Source organism: Nerophis ophidion, linkage group LG01, assembly GCF_033978795.1.
Source record: "Nerophis ophidion isolate RoL-2023_Sa linkage group LG01, RoL_Noph_v1.0, whole genome shotgun sequence".
NCBI classification, from domain to species: Eukaryota; Metazoa; Chordata; class Actinopteri; order Syngnathiformes; family Syngnathidae; genus Nerophis; species Nerophis ophidion.
This window is the reverse complement of record NC_084611.1, coordinates 12530057-12555583: the sequence shown is the minus strand read 5'-3', so window position 1 is coordinate 12555583 and position 25527 is coordinate 12530057. Positions and strand designations below refer to the sequence as shown.

General features: G+C 41.0%; 2 protein-coding genes across 5 annotated transcripts in view; one reads left to right on the top strand and one right to left on the bottom strand.

Moving 5' to 3' along the window:
• The first annotated feature begins 41 nt into the window (after positions 1-41).
• smarcb1a (SWI/SNF related, matrix associated, actin dependent regulator of chromatin, subfamily b, member 1a) lies at positions 42-9176 on the top strand. Its single transcript, XM_061896317.1, has 9 exons — positions 42-195; positions 682-793; positions 3383-3512; positions 3599-3736; positions 3807-3934; positions 6784-6950; positions 7012-7202; positions 7262-7393; positions 8966-9176. The coding sequence occupies exons 1-9, from the start codon at positions 112-114 to the stop codon at positions 9003-9005; spliced, it is 1122 nt and encodes a 373-aa protein (XP_061752301.1). The 5' UTR covers positions 42-111; the 3' UTR covers positions 9006-9176.
• A 2052-nt stretch (positions 9177-11228) lies between these two features.
• Positions 11229-25527, bottom strand: part of mmp11a (matrix metallopeptidase 11a) — a 36601-nt gene continuing 22302 nt past the window's right edge. For 2 of the 4 annotated variants that reach the window (XM_061896282.1, XM_061896304.1), the window contains exons 2-8: positions 23014-23243; positions 21663-21806; positions 21440-21573; positions 21066-21364; positions 20789-20993; positions 20459-20719; positions 11229-13723 (exon numbers count right to left, since the gene is read on the bottom strand). In XM_061896282.1, coding sequence (XP_061752266.1) covers positions 13605-13723; positions 20459-20719; positions 20789-20993; positions 21066-21364; positions 21440-21573; positions 21663-21806; positions 23014-23243 — 1392 coding nt within the window. In that variant the 3' untranslated portion in view covers positions 11229-13604. The remainder of the gene's footprint in view (positions 13724-20458; positions 20720-20788; positions 20994-21065; positions 21365-21439; positions 21574-21662; positions 21807-23013; positions 23244-25527) is intronic. The other 2 variants (XR_009806254.1, XM_061896294.1) reach the window with 2 other exon arrangements.

The following is a 25527-nucleotide window of genomic DNA, read 5'->3' as shown; positions in this document are numbered from 1 at the left end:
GCTGTGACCAAATTGTGGGCCCTGACGTCATCTTCGAGCGACTTGACGCTGCCGCCGGCGAGCGCATGCGCATGCGCAGTCACACTGCTTTTGTTGTTTGGCGAGTCCAGTATGGCGCTGAGCAAGACTTTTGGCCAAAAACCTGTCAAATTCCAGCTTGCGGAGGATGGAGATTTTTATATGATTGGATCAGAGGTCGAGTATCTTTGTTGTAATATTTTACCACTCCCAGTCGCTCTTCGTAAATACATATTTCTTCTTGTTGCATTCATTGTCGCCTTTTTACCGGCGGCTAGCTAGCATGCTAACGTTGAAAAGCAAAAGTGAGAGCAGAAAAAGTCGCCCCTTTACTTTTTGAGGCTATCAAACATATTTTGACACTTAAAACTCATTTTCACAGCAACGACATTTGCTATTTGTTTATTTGAGCCAGGTGTGAACCTTTTAGCATGCTACATTGTCCATCCATCCATTTCCTACCGCTTGTCCCTTATTGTATTTCCCTAAAATGCCAAACATATTGAATTATGCCCATGACTTCAATAACCTTCGTTTACATGCGTTGATGGGACTTTAGTTTGGTGAAACTGCATGATGAACTGGGACCTATGTTGCATGCTTGATGTAAAATACAAAAATAACTGTAAGAAAGTAACATAAATGTAATATTTGTGTCTTTAGGTGGGCAACTACCTGCGCATGTTCAGAGGCTCGCTGTATAAAAGGTACCCATCGTTATGGAGGAAGCTGGCATCAGTAGAAGAGCGGAAGAAGATCGTGGAGTCGTCACACGGTTAGTCCAGGACTGATTATTTTATTAGTTCATGTCCACACGAAACTCATATTTGGGGTTAAAACAATCTCCATCCACGGAAGTGTAGATTTGTATTTATTTATTTTATTTTATACATTTTTATTTATAAATTGCAACATTTACAAACAATTGAGAAATAATAATCAAAATAAGTACAAAACAGACCCAGGGGGCTGTAAACTCCATAAAGTAACTACAATAGAATGCAAAATATATACAGTGGGGCAAAAAAGTATTTAGTCAGGCACCGATTGTGCAAGTTCTCCCACTTAAAATGATGACAGAGGTTTGTAATTTTCATCATAGGTACACTTTAACTGTGAGAGACAGAATGTGAAAAAATAATCCTGGAATTCACATTGTAGGAATTTTAAATAATTTATTTGTAAATTATGGTGGAAAAAAAGTATTTGGTCAACCATTCATAGCTCTCATTGATGGAAGGAGGTTTTGGCTCAAAATCTCACGATACATGGCCCCATTCATTCTTTCCTTAACACGGATCAATCGTCCTGTCCCATTAGCAGAAAAACAGCCCCAAAGCATGATATTTCCACCTCCATGCTTCACAGTAGGTATGGTGTTCTTGGGATGCAACTCAGGAATTCCTCTTCCTCCAAACACGACGAGTTGAGTTTATACCAAAAAGTTCTTTTTTGGTTTCATCTGACCACATGACATTCTCCCAATCCTCTGCTGTATCATCCATGTATCCATTTTGGTATAAACTCAACTCGTGAACCTGTTTGTATGTTTTATTTATTTATTTTTTTATCATGTTCTGTTTGTGCTACACCTGTGCTAAATTTTGAATGTGCTTTATAAATAAAGTTGATTTTGTTTTATTTTATTTTAATAAATAACGATGGATTCTGATGCGTCATCTATGTTGCTGCTCCTCGATCTTAGCGCTGCTTTCGACACCGTCGATCATAATATTTTTTTAGAACGTATCAAAACACGAATTGGTATGTCAGACTTAGCCCTGCCTTGGTTTAACTCTTACCTTACTGATAGGATGCAGTGCGTCTCCCATAACAATGTGATCTCGGACTAAGTTAAGGTAATGTGTGGAGTTCCCCAGGGTTCGATCCTTGGCCCTGCACTCTTCAGCATTTACATGCTGCCGCTAGGTGACATCATACGCAAATACGGTATTAGCTTTCACTGTTATGCTGATGACACCCAACTTTACATGCCCCTAAAGCTGACCAACACGCCGGACTGTAGTCAGCTGCAGGCGTGTCTTAATGAAATTAAACAATGGATGTCCGCTAACTTTTTGCAACTCAACGCCAAAAAAACGGAAATGCTGATTATCGGTCCTGCTAGACACCGACCTCTATTTAATAATACAACTTTAACATTTGACAACCAAACAATTAAACAAGGCGACACGGTAAAGAATCTGGGTATTATCTTCGACCCAACTCTCTCCTTTGAGTCACACATTAAAAGCGTTACTAAAACGGCCTTCTTTCATCTCCGTAATATCGCTAAAATTCGCTCCATTCTGTCCACTAAAGACGCTGAGATCATTATCCATGCGTTTGTTACGTCTCGCCTCGATTACTGTAACGTATTATTTTCGGGTCTCCCCATGTCTAGCATTAAAAGATTACAGTTGGTACAAAATGCGGCTGCTAGACTTTTGACAAGAACAAGAAAGTTTGATCACATTACGCCTGTACTGGCTCACCTGCACTGGCTTCCTGTGCACTTAAGATGTGACTTTAAGGTTTTACTACTTACGTATAAAATACTACACGGTCTAGCTCCATCCTATCTTGCCGATTGTATTGTACCATATGTCCCGGCAAGAAATTTGCGTTCAAAGGACTCCGGCTTATTAGTGATTCCCAAAGCCCAAAAAAAGTCTGCGGGCTATAGAGCGTTTTCATTTCGGGCTCCAGTACTCTGGAATGCCCTCCAGGTAACAGTTCGAGATGCCACCTCAGTAGAAACATTTAAATCTCACCTTAAAACTCATTTGTATACTCTAGCCTTTAAATAGACTCCCTTTTGAGACCAGTTCATCAGCCGTTTCTTTTCTTTTTCTCCTATGTCCCACTCTCCCTTGTGGAGGGGGTCAGGTCCGATCGGGTCATCATTGTCACCGACGTCCCACTGGGTGTTAGTTTTCCTTGCCCTTTTGTGGGCCTACCGAGGATGTCGTAGTGGTTTGTGTTGTGGTTTGTGCAGCCCTTTGAGACACTAGTGATTTAGGGCTATATAAGTAAACATTGATTGATTGATTGATATTTGAAAACGAGTTGATTAGAAGGTAAATAAAAGGTAATAATGGGAAATAGAAGGTAAGCAGGGGAGGCGTACTGAAGTCGGGAGAGAAAAGGGTGCGTGGCCATGTGACAGGAGAAGGATTCTCACAAGAACTCAAATGAAAACATAGTTTAGGAAAATTATTACCAATGAGAGTCATTTCGATACTTAATTTCATTAAAAAAAAGTTAACATTTCTGGGCAAAAGGCCGATATAGGTCAAAATGCCAAATATGGACGTGCATCCCTGCATCCCTAATCTTGTGGACTGTTGTGGGTCCTCTCCAGACCACGGCTACACCCAGCTGGCCACCAGCGTCACGCTGCTCAAAGCCTCGGAGGTGGAGGAGATCCTGGAAGGCAACGACGAGAAGTACAAAGCTGTGTCCATCAGCACCGAGCCCCCCGCTTACCTGCGGTAAGAGATATCCTCCTTCCTGTTACCTCCTTTTATGGAACCTCTCCCACCTTTGAAAAGAGATGTGTGTGTGTGTGTGCACGCAGGGAACAGAAGGCCAAGAGGAGCAGCCAGTGGGTCCCCACGCTGCCCAACAGTTCTCACCACTTGGACGCCGTGCCGTGCTCCACCACCATCAACCGCAGCCGCCTGGGCCGAGACAAGAAGAGGACCTTCCCCCTCTGGTCCGTGTTCAAAGAAACTCCATGTTGACACTTAGCTTTTTTTTTGGTCTTATTTTTGCTCTTTCTTCAGCTTTGACGATCACGACCCGGCGGTCATCCACGAAAACGCCACGCAGTCCGAAGTCCTGGTGCCTATCCGCCTGGACATGGAGATCGAAGGACAGAAGCTGAGAGACGCCTTTACCTGGAACATGAACGGTAGAATCCTAAAACTTTGGTCTCCTGCCGATCAAAAGGATCGATTCCATGTCGATACCAACACCTATCCATGCACTAAATGAGTCTGATATCATCAGAAGAAGAAGGTGGGTTGTGGGATGCTTCTTTACAGTTAAACTATATGAGACTAATTTAAAAAAGGTAAATAGAAGGTAAAAATAGTAAACAGAAGGTAAAATAATTTTAATCTAAAAAAGTAGAAAGTGAAACAAAATATAAATGCAAAGTACGTTAAATAGTAGCTAAACAAAAGTTAAAATAAGTTACATAACAGGTAAAATTAGGAATATAGAAAGCAAAATAAGTGAAATAATGATTATAGAAAGTACAAATAAGATAAAATAAGTTAAAAGGTAAATAAAGTACTATAGAAGGACTAGTAAGGTCAAAGACAGTCCACAAGTGTGCATGCAATATAAAGAAGTGGTAGAAAAGTTAGGAAGGTAAATAAGAGGTTAAATAGAAGGTAAAACAAGGTACGAGAAGGAATATAGAAGGTAAATAAAAAGTCAAATAAGTTAAATCAAAGGTAAAACAGGAATATAGAACGTGAACCCAAATAAAACAAGTTAATAGAAGGTAAAAAAAAGGGTAAACATGGAATATAGAAGGTATAATATGGTCAAGAAAGGTCAATAAAAGGTAAAAAAAACATTTAGTTGGTAAAACAATGTAAAAGTTGTTGAAAGAAGGTAAAAAAAAGGAATATAGACGGTAAAATAAGTGAAAGAATGATTATAAAAAAGTAGAGATAAGATAAAGATAAAATAAGTTAAATAAAAGGTAAAGAAAGGAATATAGAAGGACTAATAAGGTAAATAGAAGGTAAAATAAAGTTAAAACAATGATAGTCAAACAGTGTATGTACATGGAATATAAAGAAGTGGTAGAAAAGTTAAGAAGTTAAATAGAAGGTAAAACACGGTTAAAAGAAGGTAGAACAACAATATAGAAGGTGAAACCAAATAAGTTAAATAGAAGGTACTGTAAATAAAGGGTAAACATGGAATATATAAGGTAAAATATGGTCAATGAAGGTCAATAAAAGGTAAACAAAATAAATTGTAGTCAGTAAACAATGTAAAAGTTGGTCAAAGAAGGTAAAATAAGTTAAAAAGGAATAGAGAAGGTAATATAAGTGAAATAATGATTATAGAAAGTATAAATAAGATACAATGAGTTCAATAAAAAGTAAAGAAAGGAATATAGAAAGACTAATAAGGTAAATAAAAGGTAGAAGATAAAGAGTGTACATGGAATATAAACAAGTAGTAGAAAAGTTAAGAAGGTAAATGAGAGGTTAAGTAGAAGGTAAAACAAGGTTAACAAAAAAGAAAAGAAGGAATATAGAACGTAAATTAAAAGTAAAATAAGTACAATTGAAGGTAAAACAGGAATATAGAAGGTGAAACCAAATAAAATAGGTTAAATAGAAGGTAAATAAAGGGTCAACTTGGAATATAGAAGGTTAATATGGTGAAGGAAGATCAATTACAGCTAAGCCTCACTTGGTAAAATAATGTACAAGTTGGTCGAAGAGGTTAAACAAGTTAAAAAGAAGGTAAAAGAATATAGAAAGTACAATTAGTGAAAGAATGACAAATAAGTTAAATAAAAGGTAAAGAAGGGGATATAGAAGGACTAATGAGGTAAATAGAAGGTAAAATAAGGTTAAAACAAAGATAGTCAAATAGTTTACATGGAATCTAAACAAGTGGTAAGAAAGCTAAGAAGTTTAATAGAAGGTAAAACAAGGTAAAAAAAAATAAGTTAAAAGAAGGTACAAGAAAGAATATAAAAGGTAAATAAAAAGTGCATACAATTTGCATTAAGTGTGTTTTATTTGATGAATCCAACAGTCATGCTGGTGTGAGTGTGGCCTAACAAGAGAAGATGACTTTGTATCTTAGCCATGTATTCAATCATTAATGTCTTAGGGAGATCCACCACCACAAGCCCAGTGTGCAAGTAGCTGTACATCTTTGTATTTAGGCTATGTATTAAATCATCAAAGTCTTAGTGAGATCCGCCACCACAAGCAGAGTGTGCAAATCGCTACACATCTTTTTATCTTGGCCATGAATTCAATCATCAAAGTCTTAGTGAGATCCGCCACCACAAGCCCAGTGTGCAAGTCGCTACACATCTTTGGAATTTGGTCATGTATCCAATCATCAGAGATTTTGTGAGATCCGCCACGACAAGCCTAGTGTACAGGTAGCTACACATCTTTGTATCTTGGTCATGTATCCAATCATCAAAGTCTTGGTGAGATCCGCCACGACAAGCCCAGTGTGCAAGTAGCTACACATCTTTGTATCTTGGCCATGTATTCAATCGTCAAAGTCTTAGTGAGATCCGCCACCACATGCCCAGTGTGCAAGTAGCTACACATCTTTGTATTTTGTCCATGTATTCAATCGTCAAAGTCTTAGTAATATCAGCCACCACAAGCCCAGTGTGCAAGTAGCTACACATCTTTGTATCTTGGCCATGTATTCAATCGTCAAAGTCTTAGTGAGATCCGCCACCACATGCCCAGTGTGCAAGTAGCTACACATCTTTGTATCTTGGCCATGTATTCAATCGTCAAAGTCTTAGTGAGATCCGCCACCACATGCCCAGTGTGCAAGTAGCTACACATCTTTGTATTTTGTCCATGTATTCAATCGTCAAAGTCTTAGTAATATCAGCCACCACAAGCCCAGTGTGCAAGTAGCTACACATCTTTGTATCTTGGCCATGTATTCAATCGTCAAATTGTTAGTGAGATCCGCCACCACAAGCCCAGTGTGAAAGTAGGCGCCAACACCTGCTGATGATTGCAGAGAAGCTGATGACGCCGGAGATGTTTGCGGAGATCTTGTGCGACGACCTGGACCTCAGCCCGTCGGCCTTCGTGCCCGCCATCGCCTCCGCCATCCGCCAGCAGATGGAGTCGTACCCCACTGACAGCATCCTTGAGGAGCAGACGGACCAGAGAGTCATCATCAAGGTAACGCTCCTCGCCCTGGAGGTGGTGCCACCCTTCTAACCCTCCCTGTGTCTCCTTGCAGCTCAACATCCACGTGGGCAACATATCCCTGGTGGACCAGTTTGAGTGGGACATGTCTGAGAGGGAGAACTCCCCCGAGAAGTTTGCCTTGAAGCTGTGCTCCGAGCTGGGCCTGGGGGGGGAGTTCGTCACCACCATCGCCTACAGCATCCGAGGTCAGCTCAGCTGGCACCAGAGGACCTACGCCTTCAGGTAGGTCACACCTGCTCCCCCTGCTGGTACCCCTGCTCAACCTGGACCCTGTCGCGCAGCGAGAACCCCCTCCCCACCGTGGAGATCGCCATCAGAAACACGGGCGACGCCGACCAGTGGTGCCCCCTCCTGGAGACCCTGACCGACGCCGAGATGGAGAAGAAGATCCGGGACCAGGACAGGAACACCAGGTGGGTGTCGTCACTGCAACACGTGCACGCCTCAAAGACTCCTGTTTGTTTTTTTGTTGTTGTTGTGTCTGTTTGTGTTGAGACGTTTGTGTTGTGACTGTTTTGTTTTGTGTTGTGACTGTTGGTGTGGTGTTGTGTCTGTGTTGTGACGTTTGTGTTGTGTTGTGTCTGTTTGTGTCGTGACAGTTGTGTTGTGTCTGTTTGTGTTGTGACTAGGGCTGGGCGAAATTGGCATTTAATAATATCGCAATATTTTTATGCCATATCGCGATATACGATATATATCTCGATATTTTTCCTTAGCCTTGAATGAACGCTTGATGCATATAATCACAGCAGTATGATGATTCCATGTGTCTACATTAAAAGATTGTTCTTCGTACTGCATTAATGTATGCTCATTTTATAGTTTCATGCAGAGGGAAATCACAACTAAGTCAATTGACCAAAACTGTGTTTATTAAATACTCTTCATTCTCTCGCGAGTTACTTTTTAAATGAAGGAAAAAATAAGTAGTGCTGCTACCTTTTTGTAGTAACACTTCTGCTGCATACTTTGCATATTGCTGTTGTCTGCTGAATATCTTCCCGCTTGAAGCCAAACCACCGCCAGATGATGGACCCCCTGCTGTTTTTTGGGCATTATTTGTTCTTCCTCCATTTGTGATCAGTTTCGCACCTTCTCTCTCCTGTAATGTCACTCTCGGCGAGAGCGTATGACGCTGCACGCGCGACAGTATGTGACGTATGTAAGAAGGCGGGCTCGTTTTACGTCTCTGTGAGAAGGAGAGATGAGAAGGAATGAGAAACGCCTGTAGTGTAATGCCCGCAGCTAAAAGCAACCGCGTGAGAACGTATACTCGAATATTACGATATAGTCATTTTCTATATCGCGCAGAGGCAAACCCGCGATATATCGTTTGTATCGATATATCGCCCAGCCCTAGTTGTGACGTTTGTGTTGTCTGTTTGTGTTGTGTTCTTTATGTTGTGTGTGTTGTGTTGTGTCTGTTGGTGTTGACTGTTTGTGTGGTGTTGTGTCTGTTGCTGTTGACTGTTTATGTTGTGTTGTGGCATTTGTGTTGTGTCTTTTGATGCTGGCTGTGACATTTTTTGTGTTTGTTTGTGTTTTATTGTTTCTGTTGGTTTTGACTGTTTCTGTTGTGATTGTTTGTGTTGTGTTGCGACTGTTTGTGTTGTTTGTGTTGTGATGCTTTGTGTTGTGATTATTTGTGTTATTTGTGTTGTGTTCTGTCTGTTTGTGTTGTGTTGTTGGTGTTGTGACTGTTTGTGGTGTGTTGTCTGTTATGTGACTGCGTTATGTGTATTTGTGGTTTAACTGTTTGTGTTGTCACTTTTTGTGTTGTGCTGTGACTGTGTTGCATTTTTTGTGTTGTGACTTTTGTTTGTATTGTGTCTGTTTATGTTGTGTTGTGTTATGACTTGTTTTGTAACTGTTTGTCTTGTGACTTTTGTTTGTGTTGTGTGATTGTTTGTGTTGTAACTGTTTGTGTTGTGTTGTTTACGTTGTGACTTTTATTTGTGTTGTGACTATGTTGTGTTGTTGCACAGGCGAATGAGGAGACTGGCCAACACAGCACCAGCCTGGTAGACTCACTTGCGCCCCCTGCTGGAACACGGCCGGTACTCTTTTTTTATTTCTCATCACGTTGTCATGGCGACGCCTCACTGACCACTGACTCCCAACCCAAAGGTCTCAGATAATATATTTGTTGTCTTTTGTACATTTTATTGATTCTTAATAAATAAAATCCAAAATCAATCAAGTACTTTGACTTCCTGCTTTTGGGTGAAATCCATCTGATGGAAGTGGTCAGGGAGGTGGTGGTTCTGTCATGTCTTAACTGGAATGAAGAAAATTCAAGTCAGTGTTTCCTCCTCTGAGATATTAGTGGAGGAGCGAATAGAAGGTACCGAGGTTACATAGGGTAAATACTGTAGAAGTCAATTAAAGGTAAATAAAAGGTTAAAAATGGACTATAGCAGTTAAAAGTAGTAAATACAATTTAAAAGAAGGAGTATAAAAAGTTGAATAGAAGGTAAAATAAGTACATTTAAAGGTACAGTAATGTCAATAGAAGGTAAATGAAAGGTAAAACATATAAAAGATAAAAAGCTAAATAGAAGGTAAAAAAAAGGAGTCTAAAAGGTAAAACATGGTCAAAGAAGGTAAAGAAAAGATAAAATATATATAAAAGATAAAAATTTAAATTGAAGGTAAATAAGAGGTAAAAAAAGGAATATAGAAGATAAAACACTGTAAAGGATGGTCAAAGAAGGTAAATAAGAGGTAACAAAAGGCAAATAGAAGATAAAACACAGTCAAAGAATGTAAATAAAAGATAAAAAAGGAATTTTAGAAGGTAAAAGATGGTCAAAGAAGGTAAAAAAAAGGAATTTAGAGGGTAAAACACTGTAAAGGATAAGCAAAGTAGATAAATAAAAGGTAAAAGGAATATAGAACATTTAAGAAGGTCAAAGTAGGTAAATGAAAGGTAAAAGATTAATATAGAAGGAATAAGGTTAAAAAGTTAAATAGAAGGTAAATAAGTAAAAAAAAATGAATATAGGAGGTAAAACACAGTAAAAGATGGTCAACAAAGGTAAATAAAAGGTCAAAAAGGAATATAGAAGGTAAAACACGGTAAAAGAAGGTAAATAAAAGGTAAAAAAGCAATATAGAAAGTAAAAGAGGGTCAAATAACATAAATAGAAGGTAAAAAAAGGAATAAAGAAGGTAAACCTTGGTCAAAGAAGGTAAGTAAAAACTAAAAAAGCATATAGAAGATAAAACACGGTCAAAGGTGGTAAATAAAAGGTAAAAAAGGAATATAGTAGGTAAAATACGGTCATATAAGGTAAATAAAAGGAATAATAAAAAGTAAAACACGGTAAAAGAAGGTAAACAAGAGGTACAAAAGGAATTTAGAAGGTAAAACCCGAACAAAGAGGTATATAAGAGGAAAAAAAGGAATATTTAAATGTAAAACACGGTCAAAGAAGGTAAATAAAAGGGAAAAAAAGGAATACATAAGGTATATAAAAGATAGAAAGTAAATCCATCCATCCATCTATCTTCAACCGCTTATCCGTAGAAAGTAAATAAGAGGTAAAAAAAGGAATATAAAAGTAAAACACGGTATAAAAGATGCTCAAAGAAGATAAATAAATGTAAAAAAGGAATACAAAAGGTAAAACACGGTCAAAGAAGGTAAATAAAAGGGAATGGAAGTTATCGCAAGCAGAAAAACCTTTGTTTTATTTTACCCAAAAATAGGGCATTAAATCATAAAGAGTGTTTGATCCCTTTTACTCTTTGAATGGAACAAAGTCATCCACAGATTACTAAAAGAATCCACAGTCTTTTTTCTATGACTGTGTCCTCTATGTTGGGTAAAGGACTTATTTCATGTCTCGGGGGCTACAATAACAATAAGTTATTGACAATATTTTTTTTGCAGACAAACTTGCTACAGTTTCAGACAGTCCCATGATAAAGTGTTGATGAGTGAGTAAGATATATACGTGGCCAAACAAAGGCAGTGCTCCGCCATGAAAATGATGCCAATCACATCTAAAGTCACGGCTGATGCTGCTGCTCCTTCACGATTAAGAGCCTGGTCAGCTTGCCACACCGCGTCGTTACGTTGGAATGTTAGCTAGGGAGCAGCTCCTCTTCTTACTGTGTGTGGAAAACAACACCTTTAGTCTGTTCCAGGGTCAAACTGTGGTTTAAGTCACACTTAGTGTCCTAAAAGTGTAAAAAGAAGTGAGGCAGTGTTACCACTACAGGATGCATAAAAAAAAAAAAGAATTCAATAAGATCAAACTTTATTGTGAACAAAGAGTTGATACACGATGAATGGTTACATTGGAGTAAAAAAAAAAAAAAAGCATGTATGTACAAGTGTATAAATATGTTAATAATTCATATTATTGAAGTGGTTAAGGCTGCTTTGTCACGGCTAGCATATGTTAGCAATAGTGCTTCACTTGTTTGGGAGTTTTGCCCACAATCTTCATGCGAGGCAGGAACACATGTCTTTCACTTTTTATATGCTTTTGAGTAGTAAAAAAACAGCTAGTAAGAGGTGGCTAACAATTGAAGTAAGTAGTTTCACCCTGAAAACATCCAAAAATGCCCCATTTCCATGTAGCATCATTGTTAGGGTAGGAGCTAACTGAGGAACTACTTTTTTTTATTGGTATAGGCTACTAGCGAGAGGTGAACTTCCGTATTGCCTTTGAGTTTTGAAACGTTTTTAAATCATGTATCTCACGTGTGCAGTCCTAGCTTGCGGCAATAAGTGGAGAAGTTAAATTCCTTTTAAAACAAAGCATAAATAAAATAAAAAAGCTTAATTTCATTTCAATTACATTTTTTAAGTGAAAAATGTGTAATTGAATTCAATTTATTCAATTTAAAATTTTTCAAAAGTAATTGTAAGTACAAAAAATATAGCAGTTTATGGCATTACAGTTACAGATGTGTAATTTAATTTATTTTAATTACAATTTTTAACATAATCATAGTTAAAAAACAACAACAGTTTTTTACAGTTTAGAATGCACAGTCAAAAAAATTTGTAATTTGATTTAAAAAAAATTAAGTGATTTTAAGTCAAACATTGTTGCAGTTTTTAACTATTCAGCATGCAGAATAAAGTGAGAAAGGTGTAATTTAATTTATTTTAATTTGATTTAAATTTAAAATTTTAAAGTAATTTTATGTTTTAAAAATAGCAGTATTTACTATTCAAAATGCACGATATAGTAAAAGATGTGTAATTAAATTTTTTTAGGTTAAAAAAAACTAATAGTTTTTTTACTATTTAGAGTACACAAGTAATTTTAAGTTAAAAAAAAAGCAGTTTTTTACTGTTTAGAATGCACATTAAGTGAAAGACATGTAATTTAATTTTATTTTACATTTTTAGATAGTTTGAAGTAAAAAAAACGCAATTTTCAAAGTATTTGAAAACATTTGCAGTTTTTTAATATTTAAAATGCACAATAAAGTAAAAGATAAGCAATTTAATTTAATTAACATTTTAAAAATAATTTTAGGTTAAATTTTTTTTATAGTTTTTTACTATTCAGAATGCACAATAAAGTGAAAGATGTGTAATTTAATTTCAATTTTTTAATGTAATTTCAAGTAAAAAAAACATGTAAGTTAATGTAGTTGTACATTTTTGAAGTAATTTTAAGTTAAAAAAAACAGTTTTTTTACTATTTAGAATGTACATTAAAGTGAAAAACATTTAGTTTAATTTAAATTTAAATTTTTAAATGTAGTTTTAAGTTAAAAAAATTAAAAATTTTTACTATTTAGAATGCACAATAAAGTGAAAGGCGTGTAATTTAAATAAAAATTTTTTAAAGTAGTTTTAAGTTAAAAAAAATGCAGTTTTTTACTATTCACAATGCACAATAAGTGAAAGACGTGTAATTTAATCTAATTTAAATTTTAAAAATGTAAGTAGTTTTAAATAAAAAAAATAGCAGTTTTTTACTATTTAGAATGCACAATAAAGTGAAAGACGTGTAATTTAATCTAAATTAAAACAATTTAAGTAGTTTTAAGTAAAGAAAAATAGCAGTTTTCTTTTTACTATTTAGAATTCACAATAAAGTGAAAGACGTTTTCTTGCCTCATCGGGATTGTAGACGATGGTTTAAAATGTAAAAAAAGTGCAGTTTTCTTTTAATAGAGCCACATAACATTATTATTATACTGCTCGTGTATAAGTGGGCGGAGCTTAAGTGATCAAACCAGGAAGGGGGCGGGGCATTCAAACGGGCCAGCTAGCCGTGAAGCGCCGCAGCTTTAGCGACTTCAAAGAGTATCGTGATGGCAAAAGGAGAGTCGTCAGTGACCCGCACTAACGAGTCGGAGTGGCAGCACCTGGTCTTGATGAAGGAAATCCCTGAAGGCATCACGCTGATCCACCTTGACCTGTAGGTGGCGCCAGGAAGCGTCTTCACAGCATTGACGCGCCGAGTGACGTCGACCGACTGGACAGAATTAAACTCATGAAGCACCTGAGGATGGACGGGCTTGTCCTGCCAGTCCTGGACTAAATCCGTGCCGGTTTTCCCGACAAACAACAAAATTTGAGTACCAAGGTTTTCCAACACACGGAGGAGGTCAAGTTCACGCGTCCTGGTCCGCTTCCGTTCTGCACCGTCACATGTTTCGACATCCGAAAAAGTCCACGCCCACGTAGCGAGGGTAGCCTTCCAGGGAGTTCATGGCCACCGGGTCGAACTTCCAGTATTGGCGTCCTCGGATGAAGTGGGCGTAGCCTGGGGAACACAACAGGAAGCTTCGTGAAAGAGTGCCCCGACCCGCCTGAGGAACTTCACTCTCCCTGACCCGAACCTGATTTTCTACCTACTCGACCCAAAAAGAACCCGTTAAAGTTGGGGAAAGGTCCCAGAAAAAGCCAAATGCTCCGACCCTGGTTAAGTCCATTTTGGGGTACCGTATTTTCCGCACTTTAAGGCGCACCAGATTATAAGGCGCACCTTCAGTGAATGGCCTATTTTAGTATTTTGTTCATATATAAGGCGCACCGCATTATAAGGCGCATAGAATAGATGCTGCAGTAGAGGCTGGGGTTACGTTATGCATCCTTTAGATCAGGGGTGTCAAACTCAAATACAGAGTGGGCCAAAATTTTAAACGGAACAAAGCCGCGGGCCAAGGTTGAACAAATTAACCTTTTAATAGGGACTCAAACAAGTTTTGCATTAAATATTGAAAAAGCAAGGCTTATAAAACTTTAGTGACATGCAAAATCCAGTTGAATAATAATAATAATAATAATTAAAAGAATATCAATGGCATATCAAATAAAATTTAAATAAAAATTGTATGTCTTTTTTTGTATTTGCAATCTTCTGAGGTAAATATCAATTTTTTTCCACAGGCTAATAATACATTTGAAAATAAAATAACAATAATGAATGAACCAAACTCTGCAAGAGAAAATGCATGGATAAAACGTTAATTATTGGTCAGTTTGCTGGAAGTTTCCCGGAAGAGTTAGTGCTGCAAAGGTTTCTGGGTATTTGTTCTGTTGTGTTACGGCGCGGATGGTCACCCGAAATGTGTTTGTCATTCTTGTTTGGTGTGGGTTCACAGTGTGGCGCATATTTGTAACAGTGCTAAAGTTGTTTATACGGCCACCCTCAGTGTGACCTGCATGGCTGTTGACCAAGTATGCGTTGTATTCACTTGTGTGTGTGTGTGTGTGTGTGTGTGTGTGTGTTATGGTATTTCTACCCTCCTTGAGACATGAAGAAGGAAAAGTGTCTTCCATATGAGGAGGTGTAAACAAGTGATGACATAAATCATGGTCCCAATAACACTGCATCTAATAGAGAATGTCTTATTTGCAACCCTGCTGGTCAAAATGAGCGTGGTCCCAAAAAGGAGAGAATTTTCAAATTGACTGTGTGTCGCTTTTAAAAGTGCTCCCCCTCTGGTTAACATATGAAATAACAAGTATTCACGCGTGTGTGTGTGTGTGTGTAAAAGCCACAAATATTAATTGACACGCTGTTAGTATGGAGGAAAAGCGGACGTGACGACAGGTTGGAGAGAACGCTAAAAGCAGTGCCTTAAATGCACGCCCCCAATGTAGTTGTCCAGGTGGAAATCGGTAGGAAATTCGGGAGAATGGTTGCCCCGGGAGATTTTCAGGAGGGGCACTGAACTTTGGGAGTCTACCGGGAAAATTAGGAGGGTTGGCAAGTATGAGTATTAGTGATGAATGTGGTGTTACAGCGGCACCGACGCTGTATAACACCGGCTGGCCAGCTCTAATGCTAAGTTGATATTGCCTCAAGGGCCAAATTAAATTACACGGCGGGCCAGAGTTTGACACCCATGCTTTAGATCAGGGGTAGGGAACCTATGGCTCTAGAGCCAGATGCGGCTCTTTTGATGACTGCATCTGGCTCTCAGATAAATCTTAGCTGACATTGCTTAACATGATAAGTAATTAATATTTCTGCTGGTAATCACAGTGTTAAAAATAACGTTAAAACTACAAAACATTCTCATGCATTTTAATCCAACCCTCTGTTTTCTAACGCACCTGTTCAAGATGTCGCATTAATGGAAAGAAGTATTATATTTATTATTGGTCAACGTTTAGAATAACAATGTTATTAAAAAGAATGAGATACTTATTATAGTCTTAAAATGTTGGTCTTACTTAAAAATGCACGCATTTCTTGTATTCAGTGTTAAAAAATATTATATGGCTCTCATGGAAATACATTTTGAAATATTTGGCTTTCATGGCTCTCTCAGCCAAAAAGGTTCCCGACCCTTGCTTTAGATCGAGCTGCGCTAAAGGGAATGTCAACAAACAGATAGGTCCGTCAAACTTTATTAATAGATTACAAACCAGCGTTCTGACAACTCCGTTCACTCCCAAAATGAATAAACAGCTGTTTTATTATTTTCCCCGATTCTATAAGTCTGATACTGTTACGGTAAATCCAACGTTAGTGCAATGCCAATATAGTAACACTCGAAATAGTGCCAAGCAATAATATATCAATAACTCAACGTTGCTCAAAGGATAATGTCACACAACACAACACACAAAATAAACATATAAAGCTCACTTTATTAAAGGGGAACATTATCACCAAACCTATGTAAGTGTCAATATATACCTTGATGTTGCAGAAAAAAGACCATGTATTTTTTTAACCGATTTCCGAACTCTAAATGGGTGAATTTTGGCAAATTAAACACCTTTCTGTTTATCGGTCTTTTAGCAATGACGTCAGAACGTGACGTCACCGAGGTAACACACCCGCCATATTCATTTTCACATTACAAACACCTGGTCTCAGCTCTGTTATTTTCTGTTTTTTCGACAATTTTTTGGAACCTTGGAGACATCATGCCTCGTCGGTGTGTTGTCGGAGGGTGTAACAACACTAACAGGGAGGGATTCAAGTTGCACCACTGGCAAGAAATCTGCAGCCAGACCCCCATTGAATGTACCAAAGTGTCTGCACATTTGACCGGCGATGCTAAGACAGACATGGCACAGAGAATTATGGATAACCTGCAGATGCATTTGCAACGATTAAGTCAACAAAATCACAAAGGTGAGTTTTGTTGATGTTGTTGACTTATGTGCTAATCAGACATATTTGGTCAAGGCATGACTGCCAGCTAATCGATGCTAACATGCTACGCTAATCGATGCTAACATGCTATTTACGCCAGCTGTATGTACATTTGAAACTAGATACCCACATTTAATGCGAAACAAACACTACCCAATCGACGGATTTAAGTTGCTCCAGTGTAACAAGATGCGAAAGTCCTCATTGTTTGGTCCGCACATTTTACCGGCGATGCTAATAAGGCAGCCATGCTATGGGCCACTTCATTAGGTACACCCACGCTATGGCCAAATAGCGTCAATAGATATTCGCTCAATAGCTTCGATTTCTTCTTCAATTTCGTTTTCGCTATCTGCCTCCATACTCCGACCATCTGTTTCAATACATGCGTGATCTGTTGAATCGCTTAAGCCGCTGAAATCCGAGTCTGAATCCGAGCTAATGTCGCTATATCTTGCTGTGGTAACCGCCATGTTGTTTGTATTGGCAGCCCTGTATGACGTCACAGGGAAATGGACGGTGGTTTCGAAGATAGCGAAAATAAGGCACTTTAAAGCTTTATTTAAGGATATTCCGGCACCGGTAAAATTTTGAAAAAAACTTCAAAAAATACAACAAGCCACTGGGAACTGATTTTTATTGTTTTTAACCCTTTTGAAATTGTGATACCCCTTTAAGTTATTCCTCATCCATGAATCCCTCAAATTCTTTTTTTTCAGTGTTCGAATCAAACAGTTGGGCCAATACGGCATCCAAAATGTCCGGCTCCGTCTCGTCGAAGTCGTCGTTAAACTAGTCAGTGTCGCTGCTGTTAATGATAAATTCTCTCGCTGCTGCTCTATTCCCGTCTTCTACTCTGTGACTGATCGCCTTGAGTTTAAACTCCGCATGCCTCCCGCAATCATACAGTATATCCCAGCATGCACCGTGCACTTCTTCTACGAGGGAAAATAATAATAATAATGGATTAGATTTATATCGCGCTTTTCTATTGTTAGATATTCAAAGCGCTCACAGAGAAATGGGAACCCATCATTCATTCACACCTGGTGGTGGTAAGCTACATCAGTAGCTACAGCTGCCCTGGGGTAGAGTGACGGAAGCGTGGCTGCCAGTTTGCGCCTACGGCCCCGCCGACCACCACCGATCATTCATTCATCATTCATTCACCAGTGTGAGCGGCACCGGGGGCAAAGGGTGAAGTGTCCTGCCCAAGGACACAACGGCAGCGTTTTTTTGGATGTCTATAGATGGGAAACGAACCTTCAACCCTCAGGTTTCTGGCACGGCCGCTCTACCCACTACACCATGCCGCCCCAAAATAAGGTAGGCGGCTGCTTACCGTAGTTGCGAGACCTCTTGTGGTATGTTTCATCGGACACTGAAGAAGAAGTGCAGTGAAGTGAATTATATTTATATAGCGCTTTTCTCTAGTGACTCAAAGCGCTTTACATAGTGAAACCCATTATCTAAGTTACATTTAAACCAGTGTGGGTGGCACTGGGAGCAGGTGGGTAAAGTGTCTTGCCCAAGGACACAACGGCATTGACTAGGGTGGCGAAAGCGGGAATCGAACCTGCAACCCTCATGTTGCTGGCACGGCCGCTCTACCAACCGAGTTAAATCGAGGGATTCGTGGATGAGGAATAACTTAATAAAGTGAGCTTTACATGTTTATTTTGTGTGCTGTGTTGTGTGACATTAACGTTTGTCCAACATTGAGTTATTGATATATTGTTATTGCTTTGCACTATTTCGAGACGTCCTTAATGGAGTCAGTGTCGCTGCTGTTGTCTAGCAGTTCAGTGACAATTCCTTCTTTCCTGAAATCATGTCTCTCAGTAGGAGCCATTTTGGGGTCTTTACATAAACACACGAATGGAAATGAAACAACTCGGCCTGGGGCAGTCATATATCCCAGCATGCATCGCACGCTTCTCCTAAAATGAAATCGGTGGCTGCTTACTGTAGTTGTGAGACCTGTTGTTTCTCAATATTGGTCCATAAAAGGGGCGGATTATAAGGCGCACTGTCAGCTTTTGAGAAAATGTTAGGTTTTTAGGTGCGCCTTATAGTGCGGAAAATACGGTACTTTGGGACCATGGAACTTCTGGGACCTTTTATAGGAAAATTATTTTTTGAGGGGGTACTTTAAGTCAAACTTCCAGGACTGGTGTCCTCAGATGAAGTGGGCGTAGACTGGGATACACCATAGGAAGCTTTCTGAAAGAGTGCCCCAACTCGTCTGAAGAACTTCACTTTCCCTGACTTTAACCTGATTTACTACGTACGCGGCCCCAAAAGAACCCATTTAAGTCCGGGAGGGGTTTGGGAAAGGTCCCAGAAGAAGCCAAGTGCTCCGACCCTGGCCCCGCCACTAGACACTTTGGGTTCATCTTGAACTTTTTGGGTTGTTAAGTCCATTTTAGGGTACTCTGGGACCATGGAACTATTTGTGGTCTTCTGGGACCTTTTAGAGGAAGAGTTTTTTTTTGAGGGGATACTTGAGGTCAAACTTCAAGTACTGGCGTCCTCGGGTGAAGTGGGCGTACCTTGGGAAACACCACAGGAAGCTTCGTGAAAGATTGCCCCAACCCGCCCGAGGAACTTCACTTTCCCTGACTCTAACCTTATTTTCTACCTATGCAGCCCAAAAAGAACTCATTTAATTTCGGGAGGGGTCTGGGAAAGGTCTCAGAAGAAGCCAAGTGCTCTGACCCTGTCCCCGCCACCTGACATTCTGGGTTCATCTTGAACTTTTTGGGGTAAGTCCATTTGGGATACTTTGGGACCATGGAACTATTTGAGGAAGATGTTTTTTGAGGGGGTACTTTGGGACCTTTAGGTCTGTTAGTCCTTTCCTAAGTCCATTGACTTTTTCCAGTAAAAATTTCAGTGCCTTAGAGCAGTGGTCCCCAACCACCGGTTGGTACCGGGCCGCGGACCTATTGGTAGCGGGCCGCACAAGAAATAAAAAAAAATATATATATATACATATTTTTTTAAATTATTAAATCAACATAAAAAACACAATAGATACAATATATATCAAAATAGATCAACACAGTCTGCAGGGATACAGTCAGTAAGCACATTTGTATTTCTTTATGAAAACCCCCCCGGTCCGTGGGACAAATTTTCAAGCGTTGACTGGTCCGCAGCTACAAAAAAGTTGGGGACCACTGCCTTAAGGGACACTTCTGGTAAAAATGAGAATTTGACAAACGTGTCTTTCCTACCGCTTCCCATTCTCGGGGTCACAGAGCCTATCCCAGATGCACTCAGGCGAAAGGCAGGATTTTAAAAAACTGATATTGGATTGCAGTAAAATGTTTGAGGTGCAATACTGTAGCAAACCCTGAAGTTCCAAAAAGGACCATCTAACCCCAGAGGTCATTGAGGACTCCAAAACAGTCTCAATGCTCAAAAAGTCCCAACATGTACCCAAAGAGTGGTGCCGTTTTGAGTACATTTTGGACCTTTCACCGTTGGGACCTTCCCGGACCCCTACCAGTGTCTAAATGAGTTATTTGGACCTTGTAGAATCAGGTTAAGGTAAGGGAAAGCTACATTTCTTAAACGAGTTGGGGCACTTATAAAACTGGTATGGGACATTTAGGGGCACTTTTTTTTACCAAAGTATCTACTTTTATCCAAGATGATCTAGACTCTGAAAAGGACCAACATACCCAAATGTCCCAAAGTACCCCAATAAAGGATCATGTCTCCCTAAAGTTTCCCAAGGACCACAAATAGTCCCAAAATACTGCATTACCCCTGAAAGTCCCAGTGCAATGGCTTGCTAGCACACTTCCTCTGCTATCAGTGGCTACACTGCTAGCAGCCACTAGGGGGTGCACTAGCATCTGAGAATGGCAATACCATAAGCATCCCTGAAGGTGGCGTCCACGTCAGCGGGTATGCCGCTCCAGTCGCGCATGCTGCGGGGGTACGTCGGGTCCAAACGGTTCTGGCGAGGACTGAAGCGCCAGTAGCTTCCCGAGCGGAACAGGTAGGTGTTGTAGTTGGAGTCGTGACCCCAGCGAAGCGCCGCCTGGATGCCTGGCACTGGCAGACCCAGCCTTCTGATGGACTCGGGCCCACGAACCTGCATCTCCGCATCGAACACCCAGTAGCTCTCACCTGAAGAGACGCCACGAAAGGCAATTTTGTTTGGATCAAACGGATCGGCACATGGCATCCAGGGCTCACCTTGAAAGAACCAAATATTTCCCGCCTTGTCTTCAAAAGCGGCGTCGATATTATCCGGAATTCCCCTCCAGTGGCGAGATGCCAACGCGGGATAACCGTTTTCCAGACGTCCGTCCCTGATTCGCCACACGTACCCCGACTTGAAGAAGAAGAGCTCGCCCCGAATCATGGAGGCGGCGTCAAAGTCCGTCTGGCAAACATCGGGCTGGCAAGAAGACCAGAGGTCACAAGCTCATGAAGAGGACAACAAGAACGTACGAGGTCGGCTTCTGCTCACATGAGAGACGATCTCGTTGGTCTCGTGGTCAGACGGTGGCGGCTGAGGCGGCCGAGACGGAGGTGGAGGCGGAGGTGGAGGCGGTGGTGGAGGCGGCCGCGACGGAGGTGGAGGCGGTGGCGGAAGAACTATAGGAAGAGTGCCATAGAGGTACTGAATGCCTCGCTTGTCGTCGTCACTCAGCATGAGCGGGTAGGAGAAGGAGTAGTAGGCGGACATGATGGCGCCCGGCTCCTCGGAGTGCAGCAAACCCAACACGTGTCCAAACTCGTGAGCCGCCACCTGGAGGAGATCGGTGCCTGCGACACGAAAAGGGGGACACCTCACAAAGAACTCGCCGGTCAAACTCCCGCATTGTTTGGACTCGGCCTCACCCATGTGGTTGCCGAGCGTCCACGACTCGTCGTAGTCGAAATGCATGTCGCCTTCGCGGTGCGTTTTGGGGAAGAAGGCGTGAGCCAGGATTCCACCCGGGCCGTCAAAGGGGAGGGTGTCTCCGTGCCAGTACCTGCAGGTGCACAAAACAATAGAACCTACACCTGCATGGAAGACCACCTCCTTGTGTACTCGCAGGCACAACTCGCGAAGAAGTCCCACCTGGTGAAGTCGATACGGATGTCTGCCTTCCCGCTGCGGATCTCGGTGAAGGTGAGTGGCGTCACGTCGCTCCAGATCTTCAGAGCTTCCCGGAACACTCGACGGACCTTCTCCTCGCCCATTTGCCATGGGAAACGCACAATCCTGGGCGGTCGACAAATTGAACGTGTCGCGTTAGCTTGGAGCATATTACCTTAAATCTCGTTAGCCCGCGTCAAGGCACCATAGCTCCAGTCACATTTGCGTGAGTCGCATTAGCTCGGACCACCTTTGCCGAAATGGCGTAAGCTTTCGTCATTTTAGCTCGTGTGATGTTAGCTTGAGTCGCTTTAGCTGGTCTCACGTTAGCTTAAGTCACGTTAGCCAAATGAAGTCATGTTAGCCCACACATTTGTCCCGTTGGTTTGAGTTTCGTTGGCTCAGATCACGTTAGCTTGAGTCACTTTAGCTCACGTCACGTTAGTTTAAGTCGTGTTAGCCGGTCTCACGTTAGCGCGCATCACATTGGTACGGATCGCTTTAGCTTGCGCTACATTAGCTAGTATGAGTTATGTCAGCTTACGTCATGTTAGCTTGTGTCATGTTTGCTTGAGTCATGGTCGACTCTCGTCATGTTAGCTCGTGTCACGTTATTTTGAGTTGCGTTAGCTAGCGTCACGTTAGCTCGTGTCACGTTATTTTGAGTTGCGTTAGCTAGCGTCACGTTAGCTCGTGTCACGTTATTTTGAGTTGCGTTAGCTAGCGTCACGTTAGCTGGAGTTACTTAAGCTCGCGTCACATTAGCTTGTGTCCCGTTAGTCTGAGTCATGATTGAATCAGATGTCTTCAATGAGAAATATTTTGAATATTGCTGGAAATAAAATGGGGGTAAAAACGTCCAAAAAAAAAAGCCAACTTTTCACATTAAAATAGTATTTTTATGAGGATAAAGTTATTCGATGTTGACAGGAAATGTGAAATCACATGCGCTGAAGTTCTTGAGCGGAAGAAAAAGCAGGAAATCCAAAGTCTTACATCATTCGATACTTTTACGACTTTGGCTTCCGTTCAAGCGCCCTGGCTCTGTTTCAGAGTCAGACTCTTGACATCAATCCAATTCTAAAAACTGATCAGGACTTCCTGGCTTGTGGCAGAACTTGCTGAGCGTTGCAGCCGGAAAACCCCACTCCACTGTTAGCATTTTAGCACCTGTCTTTTTTTGGAGAAAGACGGACGCCGCCAGTCTTGCTGAACCTCATCAGTTATTCAAAACCTTAATCAGTCTGTGACCGTCCCTCGGCCTTCATAGGACCTTGTTTCTGAGGCAGGGTCCCTTTGATTACGGGACGTAAACAGGAAGTCGGGCAAGTACCTGTAGGTGAGGTCCGTCTTGTCCAGCCGTCCTCCGTAGAGGACAAAGCGCCTCTGGCGGTGTTGACCCCGGTAAAGGATCTCCCTGTGGTTTGGATAGTCTGGAACGCCGCAGCGAGGTCGCCTCCACAAGTTGGACGTGTTGTAGGACGCGTCCTTCACCATCTTGTCACGAAGGTGGGGAAGTTTGGATCTCTTTTTAGGGTCAGGAAACTTGTCTGCATGGACCTGCTGGGAGTGAAGGAGAGACGTTCTTTGGACTCGTTAGGGCACTTGGAAAATAGGACTGGGACTTTTAGGGGCAAATGGATTGTGGCCTACTTTCACTGGAAAAGTCCATAGACTCAAAACCATCGTTCCCTAAAGTCCTTTAGTACCCCAAATTGTCCCAAGGTACCAAAATCCCCCAAAAAGGACTTACCCCTGAAAGTCCTTGTGCTCCAAAGGGTCAATTTTTTACCAATCTCTTAGTATCTAAGATACTTCATGTAATCCGAAAACATCTAACTTACTTAGCTTAGACTTACCCTAAAAGTGCGAAATGTACCAAAAGACTACAAGACCTAAATAGGTGTAATTTGGACTTTGTAGATAGTGGATTAGAATTTCAGCCCTTGGTCTTTTAGGGGCAGTTTTTTTTTACCAGAAGTGGCCCCAATCTCTTAGTATCCAAGATACTTCATGTAATCCGAAAACATCTAACTTACTTAGCTTAGACTTACCCTAAAAGTGCGAAATGTACCTAAGGACCCAAAGACCTAAATAGGTGTAATTTGGACCTCGTAGATAGAGGATTAGAATTTTATACCTTGAACTTTTAGGGGCGTTTTTTTTTTTTACCAGAAGTGGCCCCAATTCCATTGTATCCAAGATAGTTCCTGTACTCTGAAAACATAGTTACCCTAGACTTACCCTAAATGTCCGAAATGTACTCAAATACTCCAAAGCCAGGCCCCCTTTGGGTGCATTTTGGACTGCTTGGGCAACCACATTCACTCATTGGAACCACTTTGGTTATTTTGTGACCTAAGGCCTAGAATGGTTCAACTGGCACCTTGTAGATACTTAAAAAACTGAATTAGGGTGCGCACCAACAGTTGGACCATTGAGGGCGTGGGTGAAGGCTAACAGGACCATGGGGGGGGGGGGGGGGGGGGGGGGTGATCGTAAGCCTGCTGCATTTAAAAAGCATGACAATGGACTTAGCACTCGAAGAGGACTAAGAAGGAAAAACCCTTGCTAGAGTTTTTGGGTCTGGTTTCAAACATATAAGCAGTCGTCACCTGTCAGTCGTGTCCTCACCAACAAAAGTCCCTAAAGTGATGTTCTACTGGAATAACAAAGTAGAAAGAACCCCCCCAGGTGTTTTTGTTTTGGGGGGTGGGGCGGACTGGCGGCGGCTGGAGGGGCCCCAAAGATGAAGAATTAAAGTCCACAAATCAAGTCCAGATGGGCGCTCCACATCTAAAAGTCCAATTTCCTCCCTGCGATGCGTCAGTTTGTTAGCGTCGACGTTCTGCTCTCAGCACCTGACGCGCCGCAGCCAGCATGGCCGCCGGCCAGCCGCACAAAAGAAAGCACTTCATTAAGACCACCGACATCTGCAACATCAAGTCCTGCTGCCGAGGACTGAAGCGGACTTCTGTGGGTCAGCGGACAACCCCAGTCAACGAGACCAGGTCTCAGCTTTCAAGGCCGTAAAAACCGCCTCGGTTTGACCTCAAACACCCCGACTGTGCGTCTAATGAACTGTTTGACCCCCTGGCCTCGGAGCTGGTACATTTCACCACAGATGTCGAAGTTCATCACCAAAAACACATCGCTGGCTTTCTCTTTAGCGGACAACACATGTCGTCTTGAAAGTTTCCAGCTTTGAAGAACAACAAAGACAAGAAGGACTGATCGACCCCAGCTAAGAAGCTGTGGAAGACACAACAGTGCTAGCAAAAACGCTAACAGAGATACTAGAAGCTAACCAATACGTTAACACAGACGCCAACAAAACAGCTCACAAAGACTCTTAAAAAATAAGCTAACAAAAACACAATTAAAATAGCTAACAAAAAAATTACAAAAGTTGACCAAGACACTAATAAGAGAGCTAACAAAGATACCAACAAAAGAGCTACCAAAAACAATCATGCTAAAAGACGCCAACAAAATAAATGAACAAATATGCTAGCAAGTGGCTAACCGTGACACTGACAAAAAGTTTAAAAAAAGCAAACGAAAGAACTAACCAAGACACTAGCAAAAGAGCTAAGCAAGACATAAAGAAAAGAGCTAACAAAGATGCACTAAAAAAATGCAAAAAAAAAAAAAAGAAATAACCAAGACACTAGCATAAGAGCTAACAAAGACGCAAACAAAAAACGGACCAAGACAGTAACTAAAAAGCTAACAAAAGACCTACAAAGACTCTAAAAAGATGCTAACAAAAGAACAAAGACAATATAAAAAATGTTAACAAAAGAAGTAACAAAGATGCTAACAAAACACCTAGCAAAGACGCAAC